Genomic DNA, 27748 nt, shown 5'->3' on the forward strand with positions numbered 1-27748 from the left:
TGGGCTTCATTAAGTGTAGCATAGGGTCGGGGACGGGGAGATAAAAGGGGGGTCCGTGTGGGCCTGGGGGCCGAGGGTCGGGGGAGGACATTGGGTGCCATGGGAGCTCCTCGCTCCCATGGCGACGGTGATGGAGAAGAGATTATTGCACGCGACGGCAGTAGTAGCCCAACACTTTGCACTTCTCGCACAGGTGCTGGGGGTGCTCCTTGCTCTGGTCCGACACGTCCAGGCCATCCGGCTTCTCCAGGGGCCGCTGGGGGGGGAGAACAAACACAGAACCAATCTTGAGTCCTTTAAAAATTCACCCAGGGAAACACGTATGAACCCTAGCTCTGTTCACCCGTGAGCTGCTCAAATCAGAGGATACAGGCAAACTGCAGACATTGGGGTTTGAACCCAGAACCTCTCGGATGGGACTCAAACACTCCAACCATGAGCCTGTCCTGCCACACTGTCTCTGCAAACTCTTGTATCACTTCACTCGGAAGCAGAGATGGACTTAACCAACGTTATACGTAACTGATCTATTTATTCATGTTCTCAACATACTTGTTTTCTTTTAAAATTAAAACTTATGCCATGAAAGTGGATAATAAAAATACAATTGCTGCATGGAAACCATACAAATGATCCATATCGAAATTCAGTAATGTCAAAAGGTTGGATGTTGTTTTAACAGTCACACTGTAATTTTATAAAACCCCATGACTATTATTTTCAATTTCATATTTAAAGCACAGCCATATCTTCCGAGTGCTTAACCTCAAGGAAATGGGTTACTGTGGGTTATAACAAAGCTTTACCACAAAATAAAGAAATTTCTTCTGACTTCTATACATTGTTCCGTATATTTATGTGTTTTGGTTCAGACACTGATTACCAAGGGCTCAACACAAAATAATCACATTTGAGGGATGCACTTCAAAATCCTTGATTCATTCGAGTTCATAACTTTTGCCATAACAAGGATATTATTTTTGATGGCGTCTATGCCGAGTTCTCCAAGTAAAAGGTTTTAACAGTGACTTCCAGCAGTTAGAATAAAACAAATTACAGGGGTTGGAAGGAGGAAGATTACCCCATGAAATCACATCTACGGGTCATTTTATTTACGGTATATCCTTTTAGTGCGTGTTAAACTGGTCGGTGTGGGTTTGGGACATGATACAGGGAGTTTAGAGCCATGCTGAGAGCTCTGCGCTCTGCCAGCGGATACGATGGGGATAAGCGGTCTGTTTCAAACGCTGACAAGGGGAAATATGTTAAGTGGGTGACATTGCAAATGCAAGGAATTCGCCTGCCTGAGTGTAACTTAACCACAATACACAGAGTGCAAAAGAGGGAGGTTTTCTCACCAGCAAGACTCAAAGAGTGTATTTCTCCCACAAAGGGCCTTTTGTGTGGGAAACCATTCACCACTTTGAAATTCTCTGTTGAAAGGCTTCCAATGGTTCTGCAAATTTATAACTCCCCAATAGCAAGCATATGAAACGTGTTTATTTTTTGAGCAGCACTTGAGGGCATACGGTCTTGATCTCCGCTATCGCACGCTTACGCCCTCAAACTGAAGAAGATAATCTCAAACATGCAGTCTTTATTAATGCTCTTCTCTATTGTTCTACTGTGTGGCAAATGGCTACAGTTTCTCTTGAGGTTTCGAGGGTCACCTCTGGTGTATACCTGCTTGTGCGGGTAGACGTTGATGTGGCATTTGATGCACTCCTGCCCCATGTTGGCCCAGGAGTTTCCACTCATCCACTTCCTCTTACACTTGGGACACTTGTACTCCCCGAAGCATCTCTTCTTTCCCTGGTACGGCGTCAATCCCTCCCCTTTGGGTCTGGCCTGGGGAGGAGAAGACGAAGCAAACCAGAAGCATATCTAGATTAGGAGACAAACGTACGAGTCCGGCCACTCAACATAAAGACATATAAATCATCAATTTTAAATCTCTCTGACTGAAACAAAATGAAGCACTTTGTTTCAGTCAGTAGAAGGACACATTCATTCATTCAATCGCTGGCAAAATCGCAAGCACATTTTTTAAAATTGTTTTTTTATTACAAATTATGTTTATTATTTAACTTTTGAGGGCCCGGAATGATGATGTCACTTCCATGCCCAGCTCGGGATTGCAAAACAGGTGTACAACCCAGATTGCCCAAAATGTCCATCCCAGTTCCCATTCACGCATTACCCCATGCAGAAAAATCTTGCAGAACATTGCAGGGAATGACTGCATGTGTGAAAGGGGCTGTCGTTGTCTTTTGACATGCACCATCTCTCTCTCTGCCTTGCAGTTATGGTGTTACCGTATCACACTGATTTACAACACTGTGTACGCCTTCTGAATGGTGGATTCTCAACTCCCAGGTGTTTTAATGCATCCGGATTTTTGCGTGGAAACCCTAACACGCATGTGTCTGAAGGCAATGCTCCGCGCAGCACCGTTTATTCATCCGGTGCGCTATGCCGTTCTTTAATTGCAGCTGCTTCAAATTAACTATGCTGATTCCTATTAGGGAGATGATTGCAAACAGTCAGTCAAGCACGTGAAAGCAGTCTCAAGCAAGACGTAGCTCTGGGAGGGGCCACCCCGTCGAATTAATACTGGTAACCGTGTTTAAGGAGCCCCTATGACAGCCGAGAAGGGGACGCCACACACCGTACGTGCGCTAGTGATGTCATCTTCCAGATAAAAGGACCAGCCTCTTCCTCCGGGGGCCAGAGTAAATCTCAGCTAAATTGGGATTATTGGCCCCTCGCATGCGGTCATAGTACGCTTGACACCTTGCCAATATGTGAGCGCAGACTTCACGGCTTCTCTGGTTAGTTTCACTGTTTGGTAAGAAGGGGACAAGCAAGTGAAATAAATGGACTCCCTTCATTGATGTCACATCTCATGTGAGTATTTAGGTTTATGTGTTTTCTATTCCACAAGAGAGCCTCTTGAGTCTAATTCTATACCATGCACTGATGGCAGCGTTCCACCGGGTTAGTATAGCATGCCCTCTCCAAATCCTATAACTGGTTGCAGGTAAGGGTTACTGCCCTGCAGGCTGTGCACAATCACCCTCCATCATCGCTTTGGAGATCTCTGGGTGAATGGAAAAGGGGGTACACAGGGCGGGAGGAGGAGATGGGGGTACCGATGTGCGTACTTCTTCCTAATTTCTTACTTCATTCCATCCTTATGTGTGTGAGTAATCTGCACTTTAATCAGCAACATCTGGTGCTGTCTCGGTGCACGCCAGCACTGTGCGCGACCAAGCCAGAGAGCCTCGCGTTGTTAAGTATGATAGGCCGTGCCGCCGCCATCCAACCCTCTCGCAAAACGCATGACCTCAGCCCCCACTGTCATCGCTTCGTCTCCCACTGTGACAGCACACAGGCTGGAAACTGTGACGTCTGCTGGCTTCCTGTACAGTTGAACTATTTAGCCATTGGGCGGACACTCTTACGCCAAGCCACTTGCAGGGGATACAGATACAAGTTAATTAAGGAGCAGGTAGGGTTTAGGTGTCTCGCTCCAATGGATGTCTGGCTACGTACCTTGGGGATCAAACTGAGTACCCTTTTTAGCTTGGAGTCCCTACACCCTAGCCACATTATAATCCTACTGCACGCAAAGAGTTTTTGTCTTTGGCACAACTGGTAGGAAATCCTGAAGGACAATGCTATGGCAACCTTTTGTGTTGGATTGCTTCATGGCCGTTTCCATTGTCATAAATGCCTGTTTTGGATATACATGCCTGAAGTTTCTGTTATATTTGGGATTATTGAATTGTGTATAAGTAGATTTCGGGCCAGACGCGAAGCAAATGAAAAGCAAACAAGATAAACCTCCCTCCAAGTAAAGCTGGAACGAAGCATGCCTCATCCTCTGCTAATCACCATTCCTCCCAGCCTCCCAGTGTTCTCTGGCCCCAGCCTTGACCCCTGGATACACTGTGTGCCGGGTTTCCAGCTGAGGGCTGTCAGACCATCCGGGCCTCCTTCACAACAAACAAACCATAACACAGCTCGCCTACCATTGACTTCTTACACACTTTTATCCAGTGAGACTTACAGTGAACATAGTTAAGTAATTTAGGAGCAGCTAGTGGTAACACATTTTGCAGATGTAACTAAAGATGCCCACAGGTAAATGTGTGGACATTACCAACTCATAACCTTTTTAGTTGACCACTACACTAGCCTGCTCCCTTGTCAATCAGTATAACCTATGCCACGCCATGCACAAACAACAAGCTCTTGAAACCTGGCAACCAATTAATTATATTTATCTTTATATTTTCATGAGAACCCTGGCCCTGTAGAGCCAGTTATTGTGGGAAAGGCAAAATAAACTATGATTACACTCCACATAAACCCCAGTTTACTTCACTACAACAAGGGGGACAAATTACCCTTTCAAACCATGACTATACATCTGTAAAGGATGCCCACACACCGTGGGTGGTTGCTATTGAAACCTGGTTGCAACACAGGCCCTGTGATGAAAGTCTCCACACACACACACACACATACACACACACACACACACACACACACAAACGGTTGGGTTAGGTTACTGGCTTTGCTTGTAAACTTGGGAGGCGATGCTGGCCACCCAAACCCAAAGTGGGAACGAGTGTCGCAACAACATCTGGTCTTTTTCTACTGCCAGGACAATACCAACCAGAGGAGGAGATGCTTGGCATTGCATTCTGGGGGAACAGGAGAGTCCAATGTCAGATGCCGAAAACTCAGGAGGGGCCACTTTTATTGTCATTGCAATGGTAATAGTAACAATAGCAAAGGAAAAAAAGCCCTCTCTCTCTGTGGCTGCAAAATAAACAGCAGGATGACTGAGTAACCGTTTTCAGGTCACGTCTTACTTCCAGGAAAGTGACAATTACAAACATCTCGGATTCAGTCTAATGGAAACTGCGTCATCACGATCACACAACCAGGCCCCAGGGTGCGGACGTTCATCATGTCCCCCCCCCCCCCCTTTGTACCCTACACAAATACATCCATCCAGGCATGGTGCGATGAGGGAGGTAAACGGGATACTGGGATGCGTTGCAGGTCGTCGTCCCTGGAGTGGAAACAAGGCCTTTGAACGAGACCGGGGGTCGGTTGCGTCCGCGCCTGCAGAGAGGAAGTGCTATTCCGCCGCCTCACTTTGAACAGTGTTGGCTGGTTGCTGAGTCAATGTTTGCTCGCATTTCCTCCGGCCAAAGCCTTGGGAAGAGATAACATGCATGCTTGACGACCACCGGGGGGGGGGGGGGGGGGGTCTCCTATTACCCCCCTGAGCACACCAGCTAAAGTTCAGCACAATGGCTGCAGCAAAGGCACTTAGCGACTGACTTAGGGACATGGTATTCTAGGGGCTAGGGCTAGGGTGTTTGACTCCCTGACAAAAGTAGTGGGTTCAATTACCTTTTATCGGTAGGCATCCTAGAGCAAGATACCCAAACCTCAATCTGCTCCTTCAGATAAGACACAATGAGATAAGATGCACTATATTGATCCCAGACAGAAAAATTGTCAATATGTGTCACAGCAGAAAGTGCAGGACATCCATATGTTGATGAGATGACTGGTATCTCAATCCACTGTAAATTTCATTGGATAAAAGCATCAGATAATAACTAAATGAACAATCATGGTAATAACTGCAGCTTAAATTACAATTAGGGCATTTAGCAGACGCTATTATCCAAAGCAACTTGCATCGGTTAATACACACATTGACACACCGTCGGCAGAGTCAACCATGCAAGGCGACAGCCAGCTCGTCAGGAGCAGTAAGGGTTAAGTGTCTTGCTCAGGGACACATCAACACTCAGCTAGGAGGAGCTGGGGATGGAACTAGCAACCTTTCGGTTAAATCTAGTGGGTGGAGCTCTGAATTGTTAACACCCAACCAGAAGTTTGATCAAACAATGTGAGCTCATTCACAGCCCAGGGACTGGCCTGGCGGATCACATCCCAGGCCCTGTGCTGCTTGTGAGTGACCAGACTCAATGTGGCCTGGCAGCGATCGGATGCTCAAAGTCACATTAAAACGACAAGTGTAACCGAGCGGCCAAGAATGTTGCATAACGTCTCCCGGATCCTGACCCAGAGTATAACCACACCAAACAGATCCATTTACGCCTAATATGAAGCCTAGCCTAACCTAACCACCAGTTCCACAAGTATTCAGACATAAACGCAACACAGTTCTGCAGGTTCTGAAGAGTTTACACTCATTCACAGGAATGTCTGTTGTTTTTTCTGAATCGTGGCAAGTATAAAGTTTAAACGTTGAAATACATATCACATTCACACGAAATTCTTCAATTAAAAATAGTGCACAAAATGCTCCAAAACTTTGTGCACCTCAAAACCGAGGCACTCACATACCCGACCATGCACAAGCGCTTCCAATGCGTCATGCACACAGTCCATTTCTTCACCCACCCTAAAGACTGTGAATCTGGAAAGACTCAGAACAGTGTTTCCAGCAGCACAACTCCCTTCTTGTAGATTAGCCAAGCTAGAAGGACAGCGAGCATTCCATGGCTTACATCACAGAATTAATGAGCCCACATACAGAATAAACACGACTACGGCTGGAGGACGGGAAGGAGCCGACACAGAGGGAGATGGAGAGAGCAGACCACGACAATGCTATCTTTAGTAAAGGTGGTGTGGAAGAGAATATATGAGAGTTGTAGGTGAAACTTCTCAACCCCTGGGGGGGAAAGTTTTCCCAGGGTGAAGGGTGGAGGATATATGAGTTGGGTTGGGGTGGGCTGGAAGGGGAAAGTCCTGCATGAAGATGAAGTAGTTACTATACAGAGACGCACAAAAACACATACATAATAGAGAGATAGAGAGTGGCTTAGAGAGTTGGAGACAGTGACAGCGGGTGAGGTGTATAGAGAGAGAGAGAGAGAGAGAGAGACAGACAGAGAGAGAGAGAGGTGTATCAGAGAAGGGAGAGTAATTGAGAACGAGTAAGAGAGTGAGTGGACAAATACCTCCAGCCTACAGTCATCTGAGCCAGCTGGGGAGAGACCCACCGATCAAACCCCTTTGGTCCAAGGAGGGAGGCAGAGAGAGAGAGAGAGAGAGAGAGGGAGTAGGAGAAAGAGGAGAAGGAAATCCAAAGCAGATGGCCTCCATAGGCGCGGAGCACAACAGAAACACAGAGGGGTGTCGTAAATCCGCTGCACTGTTTTCAATTAAGATGTACAACTAGGGGAGTTGGAGGGAGGTGTGATGAAACGATTGAAATTCAGCTATTTGGTTACGAGGCTACACAGTCAGTGGACTCCACCGTCCCTGAAATATGTTTCAAATACAGCATCGGAATCAGGGAATATCCCCAAAACACACATAAGGCAAATTGGGAGGCTCCTCTCTGGCTCACGTTAAGTAATGTTGGAGTGGGTGTTATTGCTCTGGGATATTTATGAATTTCGTAAACATTTCCATGACAGAACAGAGTTTGCAAGTGATCTTCAGTGTGCACACTCTTCACAGTGGAGCTTTATGGTCGGCCATTATTAATATATCAGTGATTTGGTGGTTAATTTAATCCAAAGAGTCTTCAAGTACCATCACTGGGAACAAACCCCTACATATGGCAGTGCGAATGCCAAGCTGTAGCAATCGAGCAACCAAAGCAGGATTTGAGTTTCACTAAACAATGCTTTGTACGTACCTCTACAATGTTGAAATTCTTCTAAACTGCAAATCCTACAAGAAAAAAGCCACTATTACTGACCACTGTGGTGAAATAACAGTGGAAACCACTGTCAGACTTGTGAAGTTGATCTTGATGTCCCTGTTGATGCTGCAGGCCAGACTGAAAGGCAGCGGTCAGTGGTGGATTCCCTGACCAACCCGAACCCTGAACCCTTAATCCTCCGTCTCCAGGAACAGAATCGAAGTAGGCTCTCTGTCAATGTTATACGTGCCATCCAAATTGAGTTCAATTTGGGGCATAGCTACTTTTTTAAGAATAATAGATATGGAGTTTCATAGGGTTAGGGGGTGTATTATGGACACGGGCACCAGATATCGCAGTCTGGAGACAACCTTGTACAAACACCCGCTGCGGACAATTATAGTTGGACACTGAAGCAATTTTTTTTAACAAACTGTTACATGCCTTTTGGGGTCGGTCTGATTCCATGAGAAAACAAGAGGTTTGGTTGGGTAAAACAACCTTGAGGCTTTGGAAAGTGTCTGGCAGTAATTGGATTCAACCACCCTCTGGTCTCCATTTGAGAATTAGTGATTATAGATGTATAGTGCATTATATTCTCTAAGATTAGCCATTTCTTTCAATGAACCTTGGAATCAAGTACTAGTTCAAAGAATGACCTATACAAGGAAGTAATCAAAGTCCAGAAGTAGGACCTTTGTTTCAGAAATTAAACTTGGCTATCGATGAAAGGTGAAGAGTGCAATTTCTTTCAATGAACAAAGGGATGGATTTTCTTTTTACAAGGAGGTAATTAAGAGCACATTGTTAGTTTATGCAAATGTGCATACTTTTTATATCATTGAGCGGTCAAATACTCCTTTAATCACTGCTTGACTCCGATATCCGCATGCTCACTTTGTGATATAAATCATCACATCATCTACACAAGCATATAAATACAAAGCCTGTGGTTGAGGCGTAACCAGACCGATAATGTTTCCAACGGGAAACACGTCGAATGACCCAGGACGAGTCGGGTCGCTCTGTACTAGAGAAATAACGAATGAAAGTATCGGCGTCATCCGAGAACCTTGTAAGTGCAAGAGCCTGTGGTATGTTTAGTGAGACAACACAGGATGCAGTTGAGACATTTTATGGTGTTTTGCTTTTTTCTCAAGATAAATAAATGATGTGTGTGTGTTTTATATGCCTTTTCAGAAATTATTTAGACACGGGCCAGGTCGCTTAATTGTAAGTTATGTATGGTATGTTTCGACACGGTCAAACATGTCAGCACATTTTCATTCATTTTCCCAATAAAATAATGCTATTATGTCATATGAATAACCATTATTGCATAATGTAAGTATTTTCTTTACGGTGATGAAAAATGTAGACCTCTTAAGAAAATAGTAACTTTGAAATGTTACGCAACATATTATCCTATCCCTCTGATGACATTGTCAAACCCATCTTTCTAAATAACGCAACAACCAACACCAACGCAAAAACTGTTATCGTCTTCTGTGCGGTGGATGACATCACCACACCCAGGCTCATGGGGTCAAGATTCAGTCATGGAACCCAGTGCCAAGCCTGGCCGTGCAGATGGCCGTCGCTTTAAGACCCCCCCTCTCACAAGAATCAAATACTGACAACCCCTCAGCTGTGTCCCACTGCCCGAGTATTTCAGACCTTTTTTTTTAATGGCTATTTCCGCTGCTGGACTGCATGGCCTAATCCAATGCCAAAAGCTCAGCCTGGTGCATTATGGGAGCTGTTTATAAATCCCATCATGCACTGGGAGCTCTAAATAAGGCCTCTGTTTCACGAGCACCTCTCTTTTCACTCGGACCTCGCCTCTCTCTCTCTCTCTCTTCCCCCGCCCCCCCTTGCTCTCTCTCTCCCCCTCTCTCCCTCTCTCTCTCTCTCGCTCTCTCTCTCTCTCTCTCTCTCTCTCTGGATGGCTCTTTTGCGGGTGCAGCTGTCTCTTTCCAGCGCCTGTGAAGAAAAGTGAGGCAGAAAGTGACGAGAGCAACAGGTGTGGCGTTGAAGTGATTAATCGCGAGCACAATGTGGCTCTGTTTAAAGTGAAACCCCAAACAACAACAACCTTCTCTGAGCGATGTTAACGGACAGACCCCAAAACAAACAATGCACCCAGGCTATTGGAAGATGATTCGAGTATGAAAATCACAAAGGAAAAAAAAGAAATGGTTGGATGTTACTTGAGCCGGCCGCGTGTGAATAAATAGTCGGAGGCGAGCCAATGACTTGGGAAAGAAGTTTTGTCAACAGTGTTTTTTGAAACCTGTCAGGAGCATTTGCAAAACGCTGCCTTGTTTGTGCGATTGTGAAGTGCAGGGTTGATTTCTTTCGCAATTAACCTTCCTCGCGGGTGAGTGGTGTCGGTTCCTGGAAGCGTACTTTGGAGTGACTAGGACGTGAGGCCGTGTTTTCCTAGTATCCCAGATAGCAGTAGCATGCCCTAATCCTCCAGGTCGCTGGCTCTGGACCTGCAAACTGCTGGGCTGCTCCAATCATGGGTTAGCATCTGGAAACCATCAGTGTAAACAAAAGCTCAGCGGAGAAGTGTCCCCCCCCCCCACACACACACACACACCTTTCGTCTTCCAAACCCCCAACCCCTACCCCAGGACATCAGTCAGAACGCAACCCAAGAACACCAAACCAGCGCACTAGTGTATGCATACTTGCACACCACCAGTGTGTGTGTGTGTGTGTGTGTGTGTGTGTGTGTGTGTGTGTGTGTGTGTGTGTGTGTGTGCGCGTGCGTGCGTGCGTGTGTGTGTGTGATTCCTCAGTTTACCAATCCGGAATTTGTTTGGCTGCAATTCTGAATTTATTGATTTGCGAGATACATTGCACAACCAACAGATTCGATTCCTGTGCGATGTTAGAGATTTAAATATGCCTAGCAAAATATAACATCTCTGAATATTTTAGCCGTGGCACTTTTGATAAGGGTCGTAAAGGCCCTAATGTGGGCTGTCACCTAGCCTGCTACTCACGCTGCCCTGGCAGTGGGTAGAAGGAAAGGAAACAGGACCGAGTCTGGATGTGGTTTCAGAGCTGTTTCTTCTCGGAGAAACATTTAGGAAGATCAAAGCATCAATCATGTGTAATCCTCCTCTGAGACGAGTCAGGGAAGTATTTCTTGTGCTCTTCAACGTGGTGCTTTGATAACCTCAAATCTATTAATGGCGTGGTCTTGTCTTCCGCTGATGTGCGGCTGAAGGATCTGAGACGTTCTTAAATCAACCTTTTAAAGCGTGACTCTCAGGTTTAACAGCTGAAAACATGAATCCATCACCTTGGCGGGGATAACTGCCTGAGTCGTGTTTGTTATGTTTTTCTTAACGCCTGCTATTCCCGAAGTTCTCCTCACGTCACTCAAACTACACACATCACTCAAACTTTCATAAATAGAAACGTCCCAGCATGCAGTTTTACATACGGTATAAGTTTTGTTATGGAGAAAGTCAAGCTAGTTGATGTCCGGATGGTCTAGTAGTGGTCAGGGTGTTTGACTAAACAGCACTGGGTTCTCTCCCTATCAAAGTGGCTAATCCCTTACCCATAAATGCTCTGTGTAAGGGTTATAGCTTGGAAATAGTGTTGGTTCAAGTAGCCCTCTGTGGGCCTTACATTCATTCCATTGGCTGTCTGGCCCACATCTAGCACTGCTGATATCAGCACTCTAATGGGGCACAGTGGTCTCTAAATATAAGCTCTCGCAACGGTCGCTCCTGTACTCGCACTCAAATACACAACCTTCGGATGTGTATTTGAGTGAGGCGGACCACTACGTTGATAAGCAGCTCATGTTTGCATTGTAAACTCCGTGGGAAAATACAAACAACACCAGTACCCTAAACTAGATGAAAATACTTATAGGGCCTGGTGGGTTTAAGGTCTTCCAGTATGGCAGTTTCCAGATTTCCGACATTGACCTGTAGATGCAATTTGTGAGGTCTGCCTCTGTCTTTCCAGTGGTATAATTAAATGTGATGATCCTTTAAAACCGCAGCGTATCTTAAAACTATGCTGCTCATAACTACAGGCTTTGAGTTGACCCCTCTCACCGAGATATTCACTTAATACCGGGATACTATTGACAGGGCATTCCTGCATCCGCTTTGGTCATTCAATTCACAGGATGGGTCAAGCAACGTGAGAATATTGTGTAACCTAATGGGCTACAACTGTAAGTGCCTTATGCATACTGTATCCGGCTGGTTTGGCTCAGTGCTTTGTGTGTTTGGTTTGAGCAGCTACGCTGAAGCGCCAATGGTGAAGCTATATTTAAATGTAAGCTGTCTGTTCACAAACCACATGCATAGGGGCTGCCAGACATAAAGATGTTGTGCCTATGTTATTTTCACAGGTGGCCCACTAACACTAAACAGGCTGTGATATGCACTCTACATAACGTTCTGCCCTTCGGTCTGTGTCGCTGGGTAAGATCAATCCCTAGGGAATGCATTGTTGGAATAACTGTATTGCTGATGCAAAGTTATGAATTCACAAGTATGCGGTAAACGCACCAGCAGGTCTTTGTTTATGTGCTTGATCATGTTGTACTATCAATATCTATTCAGTCATTTAGCAGACACTTTGCCCAAAGTGACGTAAGTGAATTCAAGTACATCCTACAGGTAGACTGCATGACAACGGATTTAGAACCCAGAACCTTTCGGCAGGGAGTTAAACAGCCTTACTAGTACACTGTTGTTTAACGTTAATGATGCTTTTCAATTGGCTGGCAGTCAGTTACTCAGTATAGAATATGGTTCTGATTGGACCATCAGTGGCTCGACATAAAGCATGACATCCACACTTATTTTAACACATCGCTGCCCCCCCCCCAGGCTCTGTCTGAACCTATACCATCTGGGTCAGGGGTTGCTATTCTTAACGAAAGGTCTCATGTACTCTGGAACCATTTATTTTAGCTATCGGCATTTCTTCCCCCTATAAAAAGCGTTTTACTCACAATAGCACATCCCAGTTGCTTCCTCAGGTATAAATACATCCGAGGGACTTTTGGCTTGTCATGAAGTCGACCGCGGTGGTATATCGCCCGAATATCTTCCCAGGATTCAACCGCTCTGAGATTCCCAAAAATGAGTCTTAAGACCGTCAGACGTAGAAATAATAAAAAAGGAATTTTAAGCATCTTCGATGCAGTATTTACGGCGGCCATAAAAGTCAACATTTTTATAATGAGGTCATAAATCCATACAGAGTTTAAACAGTTTACAAGGCAAGTCGGCACACATCGCATGGTATGCTTGGGCCGGATGAACTAGTACGAGTGTTTAGCCCCAATGTCCACTCTATCTACCTGTAGGCATGTTTGAGCAAGATGTCCCGACACTTACCTGCTGTCACCAATGAAATTTATCGCAAGTTATCGACCAAATCGTCGTGGAAGAAAGTGTATGCTACATGACTAAATGCTATGCGCTGTATGCTAAACAAGAGGATATCAATAAAGATAGCTGTGTATCTTGGACAGCGGTGGGGGTCGGGGAGGGGGCGTGGTTGGACCGCTTTAGCGGTCACTGTAAATGGATGTGTTATCTCACCGGTGATACAGTGGGGCCTGCACTGTGGCTCCCCTCCGAAACCGCCGTGAAAAAATAGAAGATTATAAATGACTGCCAACCAGGTCCGTTTCCAGTCGCACCGACCCGCCGCCAAAATAACTAATTCTAGGAAAAGGCGTGTGTCCAAACAAACAAACATAACAAGCCCATACTCTACACTTATTTGCATCTGGTTGAATTTTATAGACCGTGCAGCCTTCCAACTTTTTTAGTTGCCCCTTTCCCGCTTTATCAGCCTGGCTTGTAGGGCGGATGAAACAACATAACTCTATGTGAATATGAAGCGTTGCTCTGCCTCAGGGAATGAGAGAGAGCTACAGCCCTCTATAAACAAACGGCAGACTCGTGACGATAGCGTGGATCTTGTTTAGTCCGTCTCAGAACACACCAAGAAGATTGCAGGCCTCAGGGAAATGATGACTCATGATGATTGTGCTGTCGATACGCCAGCGTTCTTCCACTGTCACTTCCGTAGGGCCCTAGAGTGCTGCCAACAGGATCTGTTCCCTGAACTGATGGCCCTGACGTTGGGACAACTGCGTAACAGGAAACGGCTTGGTCAAAATACTCGATACATTGATGTGGTTATCGTTATGTCAATGTTGTTCTTTTGCAATAGCGCCAAACGGATAATGTAATTACAATTAGATAAATATCCTGCAGCCTCTGCTAAGCATTCTGTCTTCACAATAAACATGTTGATCCTTTTTCGAGGAGAAATTGGCTTGGTTTTTGTGATGACATTCCAGTTCTCGGAACGGTTTCTACAAAACGAGGAAAATCAAGAGAACAATTGGAGATAAATGATCCACGATAAATACTAAAATGATAAATGGATTAAGATTATGGAAGATATTAAATTCCTATTTTTTCTACTTTTTCTTTGGTTTCCCTGTTACTCAAAACATTTCTGGGAGTTTCATAAAAAAAGTCTAAGATTGATTCGAATCCTTATAATTAATTCAGATATCACATCACTGAATCCTCTTTAGAATTGTGTCTCCCTGTAGAATTAACACAGCCAAGTACACAAATAAATGCATGTCCCCGTCTATATACGCGTGTTTATTTGTGTTTCTAGGTGTGAGCTATTGCAACATTTTCTCTTCAGGAAAAGAGTGTGGTGTCCACAAACAGCTGCGGAGGCAGGTCTCACTGCCACATCATAAACTGCCAAAACCTTCTTCCCAGAGTCCTGGGTTTCCAAAGACCAGCTTTCCAAATCCGTTACGGATCTCAATGTCATGTTCGGAGGACTATTCAAGCAGTTTAGCTTTTTTTTTCCTATCATATCATACAAGACTTGTCTGTTTGTTAAAACCCAGTCTTTGTATAGCATGTCCCTCACTGTCTGCCTCTCTCTCACATTTAGTTTAGCTCTCTGCATTAAACCCCGCCGATCAATGTGTGGAGTAATCAACTAAACAAATTGGAATTCAAAATAACAGCCAAGATCCCCCCAATTCCTTATTCCCCTTTACGCAATTATCCATCATCTCTTCCCCCCAAGTGTGGTGTCTGTTCCCCAGAACTAAACACATATACTGGGGGCATACCAATTGACCAATATAAAGAGACCAATTTATCCTTGGAATTCAAAATAAAAGCCCACATTTTCTAATTGAATTCTACTCAAATGACAAGGCGTTACTTCCCACAGGTGTGGTGCTGTCCCTTCACCATAGCCCTGGACATAACACAGTTACTGGGGGCCCCTAAGGAACAGTGTTTGGAAGAGATCAGAATGAGCTCTTGTCTGAAGCCAGACCACCCTCCACCCACCCCTCTTTCCTCTCCCCTCCCTCTTCCTCCTCTTCCTCATCCTCCTTTGCCTCCACCCACAGTTGTGGTCAGGGATCAAATTTATCTTTAAACCAATTTTCTTTGTTATGACACTGCAGTGAACTTAGTATCTGCATCATTTGGCCAAAGAACAAATAAATATATATTACTCGATATTAAACATTTCAAATATTTTTCAACATCCAGAAAAGGCAGTATTCTAAAAAGCTTGCATCATATGTCGAAAAACATTTGTATATATATTTTTTTAATGACAAAAAATACTAATTCTAGAAAATTGCTTCTCCTTTATTTAGTGAGGTCTCTCTTTAACTCTCTCTTTCTCTCTTCTTTTTCACTCTGCCACCTCATTCAACCTCCACCCTCCCTCCCTGACCCACCGTCCCTCTCTTAGCCTCCTAGCCCAGGCCTAGCCCTCGCTAACCCCTGGCTGGCTCTGTGTGCAGCAGCAGCAGGCTGCGTTGGCACGTTGGGTTACTGAGGCAGTGAATGACAAGAGCAGGTTGGGGCACTTTACGAACCACACGTAGGAGCGGTGTGTGTAGGGTTGAGGGGGTACTGCTTTTAGCCCCCCTATTACATCTTGCTATTAGCTACTGTTTCTATTAGCCATTGTTGTTGTCAGTGATTGATTTGTGTTGTAACTGTTGTTAGGTGAGGTGTTTTCCTTGTGAAATTCTTTGTATTTAGAAACATGAGCATTTGGCCATGGTATTGGCTCTGGGTTCTAATATGATGTTAAGTGTTATGATCTATAATGCTTTTGTTTGGATGCCAATGCTTGGAATGTATTCTCTGCATATGTAGGCCAAATAAATAACCACATTTGTTTAGTTTACGTTAAGTAAAACACATGTCATATTCAAGATATCTTACTGGACTACTGGAACACACTCCTATTCCTCTGCCATACCTTAAAGCTTTAGCGTACAATTCAAGTTATTTTATTGAATTATGACAAGGAAAACTATAGCGATCACAGCCATGTGGATAGCTGGGCACCTTGCCTCCGACCGCAGTCAGCAGCTCGGTCTGTTCTGTGTCCACCAACCCTGATAAACATGCTTATGGCTGTATGATAGCCTCCCTGCACACTCTCCTTCATATCTCTCTTTCTCTCCGTCCCTCTCTCCTCTCTATCTCCTTTTCTCTCTCTCTCTTTTCTTCTCTCTCCTCTCTATCTCCTTTTCTCACTCTCTTTTCTTCTCTCTTGCTCGTATCTCTCCATGTGTCTGCTCTCTCCCTCTCTCTCTCTCTGCACAGATTCTGAGACAGGCACGGAGGCTTGGCGGAGCCTTTGCAGCGACTGGAAGGAGGGTCAAGGGTCGCGCTACAAAAATATTCCCATGGTGCACCGCCCCCGGACCGCCTCCTCCTAGAAACCAGAAATTTCCCCTCAATGTTTGGAGGAGGGGGGCGGGGGGTACGACAATCTATAGAAGATCGAGATGTTATATTCCTCAACCACTAACAGCTGCACAAATGGAAGTCGCTATGGAAATCTGTTTTAATGCATTCTATCAACTTATTTTAGTGATGTGAGTTAAGAAAGACACGGCAGAAGGCATATTCACAAAGGCAATGCCACACATAAATATGCTGAAGCACACACACTGTTGTTTCACAGGCTTATAGTAAGTGTGTATAGCTAGTGCAAGGTCTTGCGCAATATCATTGTTCACATGGTATAGCGGAGCAGGGAGGATTGTGTGTGTGTGTGTGTGTGAATGCATGTCTTTGCACGTGCGCATGTGCATGAGTGCATGTCTATGTGTGCCAGTAGAATGGCATGCAAGAGAAGAAATTAAATTACCTTGAACTTCAAGGAACAAAAAAAAGGCAATTACCCAAAAGCGACATCTGTCCGAGGTGCCTTCTTATGTGTATGTCAACACAAGACCACAAGCCTCTTAAATACCTTATTTTTTTTGCCTTTCCCCCAACTTCCACCCCACCCAGACAAAGTAGCCCCACCCCACCCACCAAAGGTCCAGCCACATGGACTCCATCCTGACACATCGACACAAACACCCAGGGTTTCACTTTGAGGTGCAGCAGATCTTCCTCAATGCACAGTGGCCACCCTAATAACCCCATCTCCCCCCTTACCCAATAGTGCTCCATTCACAGACATGGGCTATCCGCCGAAGGTGCCCATTCACGGGTGGCACACACCGGCCGCAGTGTCAGCCCCTGACTTAACCCTGCTCGTTTTTGCTAGCAGTTGCTAACAGTTTCACAGTGGCTCTGAATGTCTTGTCAGTCCGTCAGCCACTCAAGACAGCGGTGAAGTCACGCCTGTCAGTTTGTCTGGTCTTCCAACCCTGCCTGTTGGCTCCCATGTGCCAAAAGCACTTTGCTTCTGATGGTGCTGTCCAACATATTTTGCTAGTGGATTGCAAGTCCCACTATACCGTCACTTTTAAAAACCTCCTTTTAAGAGCCAAACAGATTCTCTGGCCTTGGCGTGCAACTGTAGCGTCGGAGCCCAGAACTGTCCTCCGTGGAGAGCTGACACTGAAGACCTTTTTCCAGCGTCTGTTCGGTCAATGTTGAAGGTCTTGTCTGAAAGCATGGGTGGCCCTTCAGTGTTGTTCAATTATCGGTGCTTCGACTTGTGTAATTTTATTGCAGCTGGCGTGTTTGTCCGCGGTGACTTATGCATGTGTCATAAGGAGCAGGGAGGGTGTTAAGAATCATTGCAATACTACAAGCCAATCCCTGCCCTTTTTTTCTGGTTATATATTGATATTCAAGGCTACGTTTACATGATAACGGTCTGAACAGAAGACGCAAAAGTGGCGTCGCGTCTTCACTTTTTATTCCGCGTTTAGACGAGCGTTTTCGGGAGGAAATCTGCGTGCATACGGTGACGCCAAAGTCTGTGAATTTCGATTGGGTATGCATGTCAGGCGGCTAGGTGGTGCTGTGATACACCATCACACAACACCACCATGTCTGAGCGCATGTGTAGAATCTTCCTTCTTCTCTTATCTGCACTGCGAAAACCAAAACATAATTACAGATCCTTCTCTGTTCAGTAATACTATCTGTACATATCCTGTACATTTCGTGGAAAGACTCCTGTAAGTTTATTAGAGCTGCCAGAGCAGCTTGACGGTCCGACGCATGGAAATAATCCAACATGTTTGTTTATTTCCCTGTACTGGCGCTGTATGTGACGTAAACGCGTACGCGACGTGAGCAGATCTGAGCAGAGTTTTGCATCTTGGCAGTGTAGACGGAAACGCTACAGCGGAGCGTATTCAAGTTTTCCACTGTGGAGGGTGGTTTCAGATTTTTGCGTTTTTAAGGCCCAAAAACGCTGTCACCGTCTAAACGAAAGCCACTTCCGATAAAATATTTTGTCGTTTTTACCCACAAGCGTTCTCGTGTAAACGGGGCCTGAGATTCATCTTAATAGGACCATCACCTTAGTCTTGACATACACCTGAACATACTCTTTTTGTTATTTTTGTTGATGCTGTGCAAAGCTCAAGACCTACAGTTAGGATATCAAGGGGATTGACAATAGAATACAATGAGACAATTCAGAGTCAGCTCTCTTGTTATATGAAAACACAATGTCCTTGTTTCTCTTACGCTCCAATTATTGACTTGCATAAGACCCGCTGAGCCTGCGCTCCGTGCCTTGTTTGGTTTATTTGAATTCCCTCTCGCAGCTCTTGGTGCGTTTGGTTTGGCTTGGGAAGCTCGTTCATAAGAAACTTTACAAATAAAAGAAAATGAAAAATAATTAAGGTTTAACGGAAAAAAAAACATTGAGGGGGGATTTTCTGGTGGTGTGTGTACGTAAGAGAGCCAAACACAAACGTGGATTTAAAATGCAATCTCCAAGACTAACTGAATGAGAGACAGGTCCATGTCTCGTAATAGGACATGGCTAGTCAGTGAAATTACCCTCTAATCTGTCTTCATGTCAGTGAATTATAGTGTTCAAATTCACCTTTTTAATGCTTTACTTCACAGATGCAATGGCTCAACCTGCCCGTCACCCCTGGCGAGAGATGGAGAAAGATACACAGAGAAGGAGAGAGAGAGATACATAGAGGAGAGAGATAAAGAGAGAAGGAGAGAGAGGAGATACATAGTGAGAAGTAGAGAGAGATACAGAAAGAGAGATACACAGAGAGAAGGAGAGAGAGATACACAGAGAGAAGAAGAGATACACAGTGAGAAGGAGAGAGAGATACACAGAGAAGGAGAGAGAGACAGAGAGAGGGTTTGAATGTTAAGATATCAAAACAGGAAGTAACAGGACTGTTTTGGAAACCAAAAAACTCAAAGATTGGAAGAAATAGGATTTACGTACGGAACACAAACCAGCTGCCAGGAAACCTGTGTTTTATCTTTCTCTGTGTTTTAATTTCCTTTGTTCAAGCAAAGTTTGCCGTCCTTTCCTACACTGTTTCTGTCTGACAGCTCTCTCTCTCTCTCTCTCTCTCTCTCTCTCTCTCTTCTCTCTCTCTCTCTCTCTCTCTCTCTCTCTCTCTCTCTCTCTCTCTCTCTCTCTCTCTCTCTCTCTCTCTCTCTCTCTCTCTCTCTCTCTCTCTCTCTCTCTCTCTCTCGCCTTCTAAGGATCTTACTAGAGTACTTAATACATATCCGTCAGGCTCCCAAGCAAACCACGAGTATGAAACATACCCAAAGTTCTCAGACCTACTTCAGCTTTCATGGATGAAATGCAAAGTATTCCCTCAAGTTAAGGGGAAAAGGCGGACGCGTCGTATGATTGTTTATAAGCGTGAAATGGAAGATCTGGTATGACAAGCTACGAATTACGAGGACAGAGCGAGAAATAGTGTCATCGACGCAACAATAATAAGCCCTTAGTGTTGCCGGAAAATCGTGAAAGACCCAAACCATGTAAACAAATAGCAGTGCTGTGTTATGATTTGATACTTGAGGCGGTTCAAATGGCTGTAGTTCATGCTGCAGGCCTTAGCCACAGCTTCAGCCCAAATATATATAGAGAAGATACTCCTCCTGTTCAAAGAGACACAAGCCCCATGGATGAATAATATCTCCATAAGCACCGTACTTGTATGTGTCAGACAATTTGCTTGCCTAACGTCAATAAAGACCAGAGACTCTGCTGTTGACAATGCACGCCCTTGCATTTTGTTTTTGTTTTTCTGTTGTCGTGACTTGTTAATAGCGGGGCTGACATTTAATTTTAAGATTTAAAGAGAATCCTATAAAACAACTGGCCTTGGTGAAGAACTAAATAATAAGAAAAAGCTACAAGCTATTTAATTGAGTTATATTCCTTGACCTTTATTTTTTTGTAAGAAAAGCAGACACTGGTGTTCAGGGAATTAATCAGGTCCAATGCTCAGAGCAGAAAGCTGGCTGGGTGAAGTGAACCAAAGCAGCCCTCCCCTCCCTGTAACAACGGCCCTGAAGCAGCCATCTTTAACTGGTTACAGTCATTGGCCTCAATTACCGCAGGACTTCCTAGTTCCTACAACTCCCAGCTGCCCTTCCCCACAAAGAACTACAGACAAACAAACATTCCTCAATGCAAGGAAATAAACAAAGGCTATATGATACTGATCTTATTGCTTGTAAATTAACAAAGACATAAGGTGAACCTCAAAAAGATAATATAACTCGCATTTTTGTACTCTTGAGTTTCTGGTCACAAATGGCACTTTAAATATTTATAATGTTATGATCTGTTATTATTGGAGTGAAACAACATGGCAATTGGGTGTGACCAGAGTTGCCTAAATGTTTTCTATTGGAAACTCACATCTAGTTGTGATGTAATAACTGTAATAAATAGATACTTAATGGGCAATAAGTATTTGATGAGGTTGGGCTGACCACTCTCCTTCCTAGTAGAAGGAAACATTATCCCAGCGCACTAAATAGACAATAATCTAAAATCTGATGATCACTGTCTTTACATTTAGATTTAGATTTACATGATCACTGCTTACACTCACGTATAAACACACTAACCACTTACTAACCACTAACCTACTTTCTGACAATAGCATCAGCTTTGGATGTTTGCTGACAGTGAATAAAGTAGGTTGAATCAACGAATACAAACAAAGGTAAAAACACACACTGGCTCATACAGGACTGTGTTTAAAGCTTCATGTGTCTATGACGTAATGTTACTGCCCTTTCATTTACTGGACGGATTGTGGTCACTATTTGTCACAAAGGGCGAACGGCTCCTGAATGTACCATGAGGCAAGGTGTGAGAGGGTGAGCCCGAGTGTCGCTCTCTCTTTCCCTCTCTCTCTCTCTGGCATTATCTGTATCTCTGGCATTCACTCTCTCACTACCCTCCCCTCTCTGTCTGGCAATATGTGTGTATGTCTCTCTCAATCTCTGTCTGTCACTCTCTCTCTCTCTCTCTCTCTCTCTCTCTCTCAAGAATCAAAGTCTTAATTGGCATGGAAAATGTACATTTAGGTGAAATAAGATACAGCGTAGGATATTAATAGATGAATAGAGTATAAAAAGATCTCCCTTTCTCCCTCATCTTCCGCTCGTTCGGCTTATCTCTCTATCTGTCCCTAAATGTTTGGTTATATATTTATATATCGACACAGATGCATAGCAGGGCCTTGATAACCGAACAAAAGGCATATTGTCCTGTTGCGATAAAGAAGGCTGTGTGTGTTGATCAATGGACTTCGTGTGTTTCTGATCAACACGCTGACTGTAACATCGCCAAGCCCCGCTGCTTTGCTGTCTCTTAAAAAACCCTGCTTTCCTTCTCTCTGATACTTATAACTTTCATTGAAGACATAAAAAACCATAAAGGTCTGGAGAGGCTTCAAGGAGCGAAGGCCGATACAAACCTAACCAGATCAATCTGTTATGTAGATTTGTGTTGTAGCACTCGATAAAAAACTCAAACAATAACTGAGTCACATCCTCCCGATGTTTTCTTTGCAAGGATAATCGTAGACAAATAATCTCCTGGTCGTGCATTCCAAGGCCTGGCCTGCACTTGCTTCCTCTCCAGCAGCCACAATTAAATGTTCTCTGTTCTACAAATCTTTTCAATATTTTAATATTGTGAAAATATCATTCAGATTGAGCGATTGGTCAATCTCTGGCCATGGGGTATGGAGGTAAAGTGATGTGACCACCAGTGGGTCATGGTTCGAATGAATCGGGGATTCTGGGCAAGAAAACCCACAAAGGAAGTTCCCACAAATACGTTTCAGTGAAGGGCGTTTTTCTGTATTAAATGTTTTTGTTCATCTGTACTTGAGTCGAGGGGGAAATGGGACCACAACACAGTGTGGTAACACAATGTGCTCAGCGGCCCCCAGCGGTCCACGGTTAACAACTGGGGGGGATTCTCGTAAAGAACCACAAATCTGTTATTTTGAAAATACAATGTGCGAGAGGAAGCTGACAACATAAGATGCGTCACAAAACTGTCCGACTGCGTCAAATCGTGACAGTAAGTGGACGATATGTTGGCAGGTGGCCAAACCGTCTCTCGTTGAGGTGGGGTCTTCTGCTCATAGCGGGGGGGGCAGCCTTGTCGACCTCATTTTCCTCAATAAAAACAGGTTTACATAACACCTCTGCTGTCCGTCTGACAGCGGGCGGCAGGGCAGCTGCTGTGGGCCATGTGTGGCACTCTTGTGTATGTATATAAAAATATCACCCAAAAGCAGCGACCCAGGCTGTGTTGTAACTCTCCCTCACTCCACACAACAGTGACAGGCATGGCGTTTTTTTAGTTGCAATAAACAGAGTGAATCGGAAAGGAAATTAGACCATAAACGTTTGATGAGTGAGGCACCACGGCGGGTCGGTCCACTGACGGTAACTGACTAACTCACAGCGTGTCACCAAAGTAACTTCAAACCTCACACCCCAAACAGAGTTACAGCGGAGGGGAGGACTTCACATGTCATGAAAATCTTATCCTCTACGTCAGAACACGTTCAGACACTTGGCTTCACTGCGGGGTCAGCTTCCGGTGCTTACTTCAGGGAGGTTTCAATGGATCAATAACAAACTTTTGAACTCTTTGTGTTTATTATATTTATGTTGGAGTATTGAGTTCCATTATAAGCAAAAAGCCACAATGCCAAGCCTTGTAATCGATGACTCTGTTATTCAAGGTTGTTATTTGGCCTTTAGTTTCGCTCTTTTATCCAAACTGTCCAGCTCTACCACTTGAGCTAGACAGGACCACTTATGCCCCGTTAATTATGTTAGCACTGTGCTTTTTTTAATAAACTTGTGCTTGACACACACAGTCTTTCATGGAACCAGGAAGCTCTTTTCCCCCTTATCAAAACATGTACAATTTCCACACTGGCTTAAGTGTGATTTTAAACTAGATACAAAGATGCAGGCTATTGGGTGAGTAAAAGATAATAGTGTGCTAAAAGCAGCGCAAACATGATGTTTCTCATATCTATATATTTGGAGAGGAAGCCAGTGAAAATGCCAGATAGCTGTGGAGTGTAGGCTAGAGAGCTTACGGTTTCTGAGTTCCCACTGGCACGTTAACAAACATCTGAAATACAAACCAGAAACGGCTTGAGTGTGATTTGAGTTCCAACCCTGAAGGATTACAGCCGTGCAGAGATGGATTGCACTAACTTCAACTGTCAAGGTCACTTACGGCTTCATTAAACGTTTTGCGCAGACCCACCTCCAAAACTTGGCTTTAACCCGTTCAAATGTTGAACTAACTAGCATGCACCTCCAGAAGCGATTCCATCTCTTCGAGAAACTGATCACAACAACACAATTCTAGCAAACCGCAACAGGTAGAAAAAGGTAGAGGAAAAGTTACAATGGAACATGATATACATTCTTTTTCGAGAAAAAAACCTGACGGAAACATCGGCAGAAAGCTGATCTAAATACCATACATTATGCTTTCGCCCGTTGAGGGGAGATATTTCATCGGAAGACAGGTCTTTCACAAGGCTCATGAGAGAAGTGGTCATCCGTCATAATGGGAGGTAACACAGTTTTAATAGCACATCTGCTGCACATTACCGTGCCATACAACAGGGGACCAGGGTAACACTGTTGTACCTCACTCAGGGTTGAACACATGAGGAAGAGACAGAAAGGAAGGCAAGACATAACCTTTAACCTCGAAGCCATAGATAGGGAGAAATGACTGAAAGAAGGATAAAGATGGACAGAAATAAAGAAGGAAAGGAAGAAGGAAAAACACAGAATGAAGAAAAAACGGGAAGAAATATACAAAGTGATAGAAAATACGAAAGAATGGAAGAGGGACAGTGCATGTAAATAGCACTAAGGAAAACAGTAAACACACACCATTACGAACCAACGTAAAGCATGTCCTTACGGTTGCCTTTTACAATATTATATAAGGCCATTTCAGATAGTTACCTTAATGTGACATTCAGTGGTGAGGCAATAAATAAATAAAACGAACGCACGTACACACACACACACACACACACATGACTACAGAAGACAGAAGCCTGCCTGTTTACCAAGTAGGTCAACCCATGGAGAGTGCAGAAGGGGGGGGCGGGAGATGGGAGAGACATAATCAAATGAGATAGAAACTAAATGTTCAAAAAGAACATCAGAAGTGTGAGACAAAATGTCCATCGCTGCCATCAATGTCGCCGGCTTTCTTTATGTGATCGCACCTTGTAGAGGCTGACATTTTCTGGTGGGATAACCCGCTCTTACCTGGGGACAGTCCTTAATGTAGTGGCCCTTGTTGAAGCACAGGTGGCACAGGTAGTTTGGCGGCGGTCTCTTGCTGGGCTTCCTCTGCTCCGATGACAGGGACAGGTCTGAGAAGTGGTCGGTCAGCGTGCTCAGTCCATCCACAATGTTGTTCAGGGAGCCGTAGGGCGACACGTTCTTGTACACGTTGTTGTTCAGGGCCTGAAAAGACATTTGCACTAGTCAGTTTAGTGAGAATGAATCTACGATCCCTAGTTTAGGTCATGGATCACAGCGAATGTGAGCGATGCCTCTACTGAAATGGGGTTTCATAATTAAAAAAAGCGAAAGACAACTCGGCCATGAGCCGAAAGTATTTTCTCTTGCGCAAAAGCCCTCCCCACCCAACGCTTCAGCACCAAAAAACAAAACTTCAAGATCCCTCGTCTCATTAAAGTCAGAACATCTGGCCCGGGGCCCAGTTCTTCTTATGAACTGGAAAAAATATTGAGTGTCCACATGAGAGTGACGGCACATCACAGAGGATGACTCACTGGATGCTAGAGAGGCAGGGAGTGGGGCAGCGACTTGTATGCCCCCCCTTGGGTGTAGCCTGGGGGGGGGGGGGGTATGGACAGTGTCACCATGCACTGGTGGATGCAAACCAGCCATGGAGCTCCACCCAGCACAGACACACACCAGCACGTGTACATCAACGCACACACACACACACACACAAGCACACACACCCGGGCCAGCGGTTGAGTGCAACTAGGCCCCCTGCTAAAATTCAAACAAGATGCGCCCTTTAAATATTACCATACAGAAATACGACCCCCACCTCCTCATTCTATTGATGCTCATGGCAACGACGTCAATATTTGGAACGAAGTAAGTTTTCCCAAAGTATGTTTTGAATATATATATAATTTTCTGGGCATGCCATTAGTTGAAAAACCACTGAGATCAATCATCTGATCACGTCAATAATAGAATAATCTGCTTTGTTCATTCTTTGTCATGCAATATTTCTCAGAATTGAAAGTGATCCTATGGATGCAGAGTGAAAACATACAGAAGGCTCCCACTAATCACAGATCGTTTCCAGTCCAAAAGACCTTTGGGGTTTCCAATGTGCCACTATACTTTTGAAACAGTGCAGGGGATAATGCAGATCTTAGATCTCTAGAAATGAAATTCCAGTCTCAGTTCACAGGTCTTATTTTCATTGAAACACCATGCATAGCTATACAGTATATAATCACACCGCTTACTTTACCTTTAAAACCAGCACACAACCAGGAAGTTGGCATGCCTCTTTGCCACTGCAAGCAATAAAGCTGATTAGCATATTCTGAATGGAGGAGGCAGGCCTGTGTGTTTGTGCGTGCACACACGTATGTGTGTGTATTAAATAGATGGAGTGTTTGAGAGTGTTTCTTTGCCTGTGAGTGTGAGAGAGAGCATTGCATGATGTGGCAGTAGATGCTTAAGTAGAATAAAGACATTTAAGAGGCAATACAATGTAACTGTTGTATGATGTACCTAGACAAACCAAACAGGCCTCAATAATGATAAATGTTAAAAATGAGTTAAATAGACAGCCAATAGTGAATACAGCCTTTCTCTGGCTCTTTGAAGTTATTGAATTGTGGTTAAGTGTTTTCAAGTTTCAAGTATTCCCAACCTATCCAGAAGATGTCCCTCACATCTGATGCGGTCGTGTGTGTGTGCCCTTAAACTTTAATTTGGACTGCCTGATCTTACCCTAACTTCCACTGCAGGACATTACTCATGACTTACTGGTGGAGTCCCTAAAGTGAGTTATTTGACAAAAGCTTGGAAGATACGCGACTCGGATAGCACATCAGTTCTTTACGCAAGGCCTACACTCTTTTTCTTTGCAGATAAATATCTTCAAAAGTTTCCCATAGAAAGTGATTGTTTGTGGTTATGAGCGCATATGTACACAATAAAGTCCAAAACTAAGTGCTGGAATATCATTTCACACGGAAATTACAAGTACATCAATAAAAGTGGACCCCTACAGAGCTATTTGGAACAAATAGAGAAAGTGGTTCACATCGGCAGTGTTAAGTGACTCGCTGTGCCCAGAATGAAACGAGGCCCCTACATTTAACCCCTATCTATTCACACCGACCTATGACACCAATGAACCGCATGACAGGCGTACGTGCGTGATTACGCATGAATTTCAGAATAAAAATTTGTCTGGATTTAACCACAGTTTAACATTAGACATGAAGGCAAAATGATATAGCCTAGAATAAAACAAACCTAAATATTCCATCACTACTTAAATAATGAATCCTGTATAACTAGTATATAATTGCACTACAGCTTCAAGCCTCCCAAATACACGCACGCAAGCAAGAAAGAAGAAAGTATGGCAATTTTAACTCCCGTTTTGCATCCATTCTTTCATTTTGAGATTTACCCATTCACCTCGTTTCTCTGGAGCTGAAAGAAGTTGTTGAGATAGTTTGAGTTTATAGGTGTGTTCAGGTCCGCCGCGGGAGTCTTGGTGAAGTTGAGGTCCGGGTGAGTGGAGTTGGGCTCGGGTCTGAAGGCGTCAAAGGCACTGGTCTGGTGGGTGTCTTGCAGGGAGAGATAGACCCAGTTGAGAAGTTGTGCAGGCTGGTACACGGAGGCACTGGTGTCTATTGCAGACAACAAGCTCATCTTTCAAATGGTTAAACTGGCTATTCCACCACTGATTGTTGGATTGGCCGGTTGGGTCGGACCTTTCTGCAGTTTTCCTTTTCCTTCCCGAACTTGGCAATGTCAGTTGCTTATTTTTCTTCCCGCACACCCTGTCCTCCTCACTCCGGGAGACTAGTCCCAGATCGGTGTTAGGCTAAAGTCATTGCGCTTTCATGTCAGTATGAAAAGTTTCTGCAACGCTCTCCATGGT

At 44.4% G+C, this 27748-nt stretch overlaps 1 protein-coding gene across 1 annotated transcript; it reads right to left on the reverse strand.

Annotated features, from left to right (window-relative positions):
- On the reverse strand, positions 1–27724 carry zcchc24 (zinc finger, CCHC domain containing 24). Its single transcript, XM_079759005.1, has 4 exons — positions 27280–27724; positions 24835–25035; positions 1684–1848; positions 1–256 (listed from the first exon to the last, which is right to left on the reverse strand). The coding sequence occupies exons 1-4, from the start codon at positions 27514–27516 to the stop codon at positions 143–145; spliced, it is 717 nt and encodes a 238-aa protein (XP_079615131.1). The 5' UTR covers positions 27517–27724; the 3' UTR covers positions 1–142.
- Between the last annotated feature and the right edge of the window lie 24 nt (positions 27725–27748).

This window comes from Pollachius pollachius (assembly GCF_949987615.1).
Source record: "Pollachius pollachius genome assembly, chromosome: 2".
In the NCBI taxonomy this organism is placed as follows: domain Eukaryota; kingdom Metazoa; phylum Chordata; class Actinopteri; order Gadiformes; family Gadidae; genus Pollachius; species Pollachius pollachius.

Excerpts from the sequence above, each read along its gene's own strand:
- zcchc24 (XM_079759005.1), bottom strand. The coding sequence starts at position 27,516 with ATGAGCTTGTTGTCTGCAATAGACACCAGTGCCTCCGTGTACCAGCCT. Across the intron at positions 25,036-27,279 it reads TTCAGCTCCAGAGAAACGAG|GCCCTGAACAACAACGTGTA; the intron begins GTGAATGGGTAA and ends ATGTCTTTTCAG. Across the intron at positions 1,849-24,834 it reads ACATTAAGGACTGTCCCCAG|GCCAGACCCAAAGGGGAGGG; the intron begins GTAAGAGCGGGT and ends TCTCCTCCCCAG.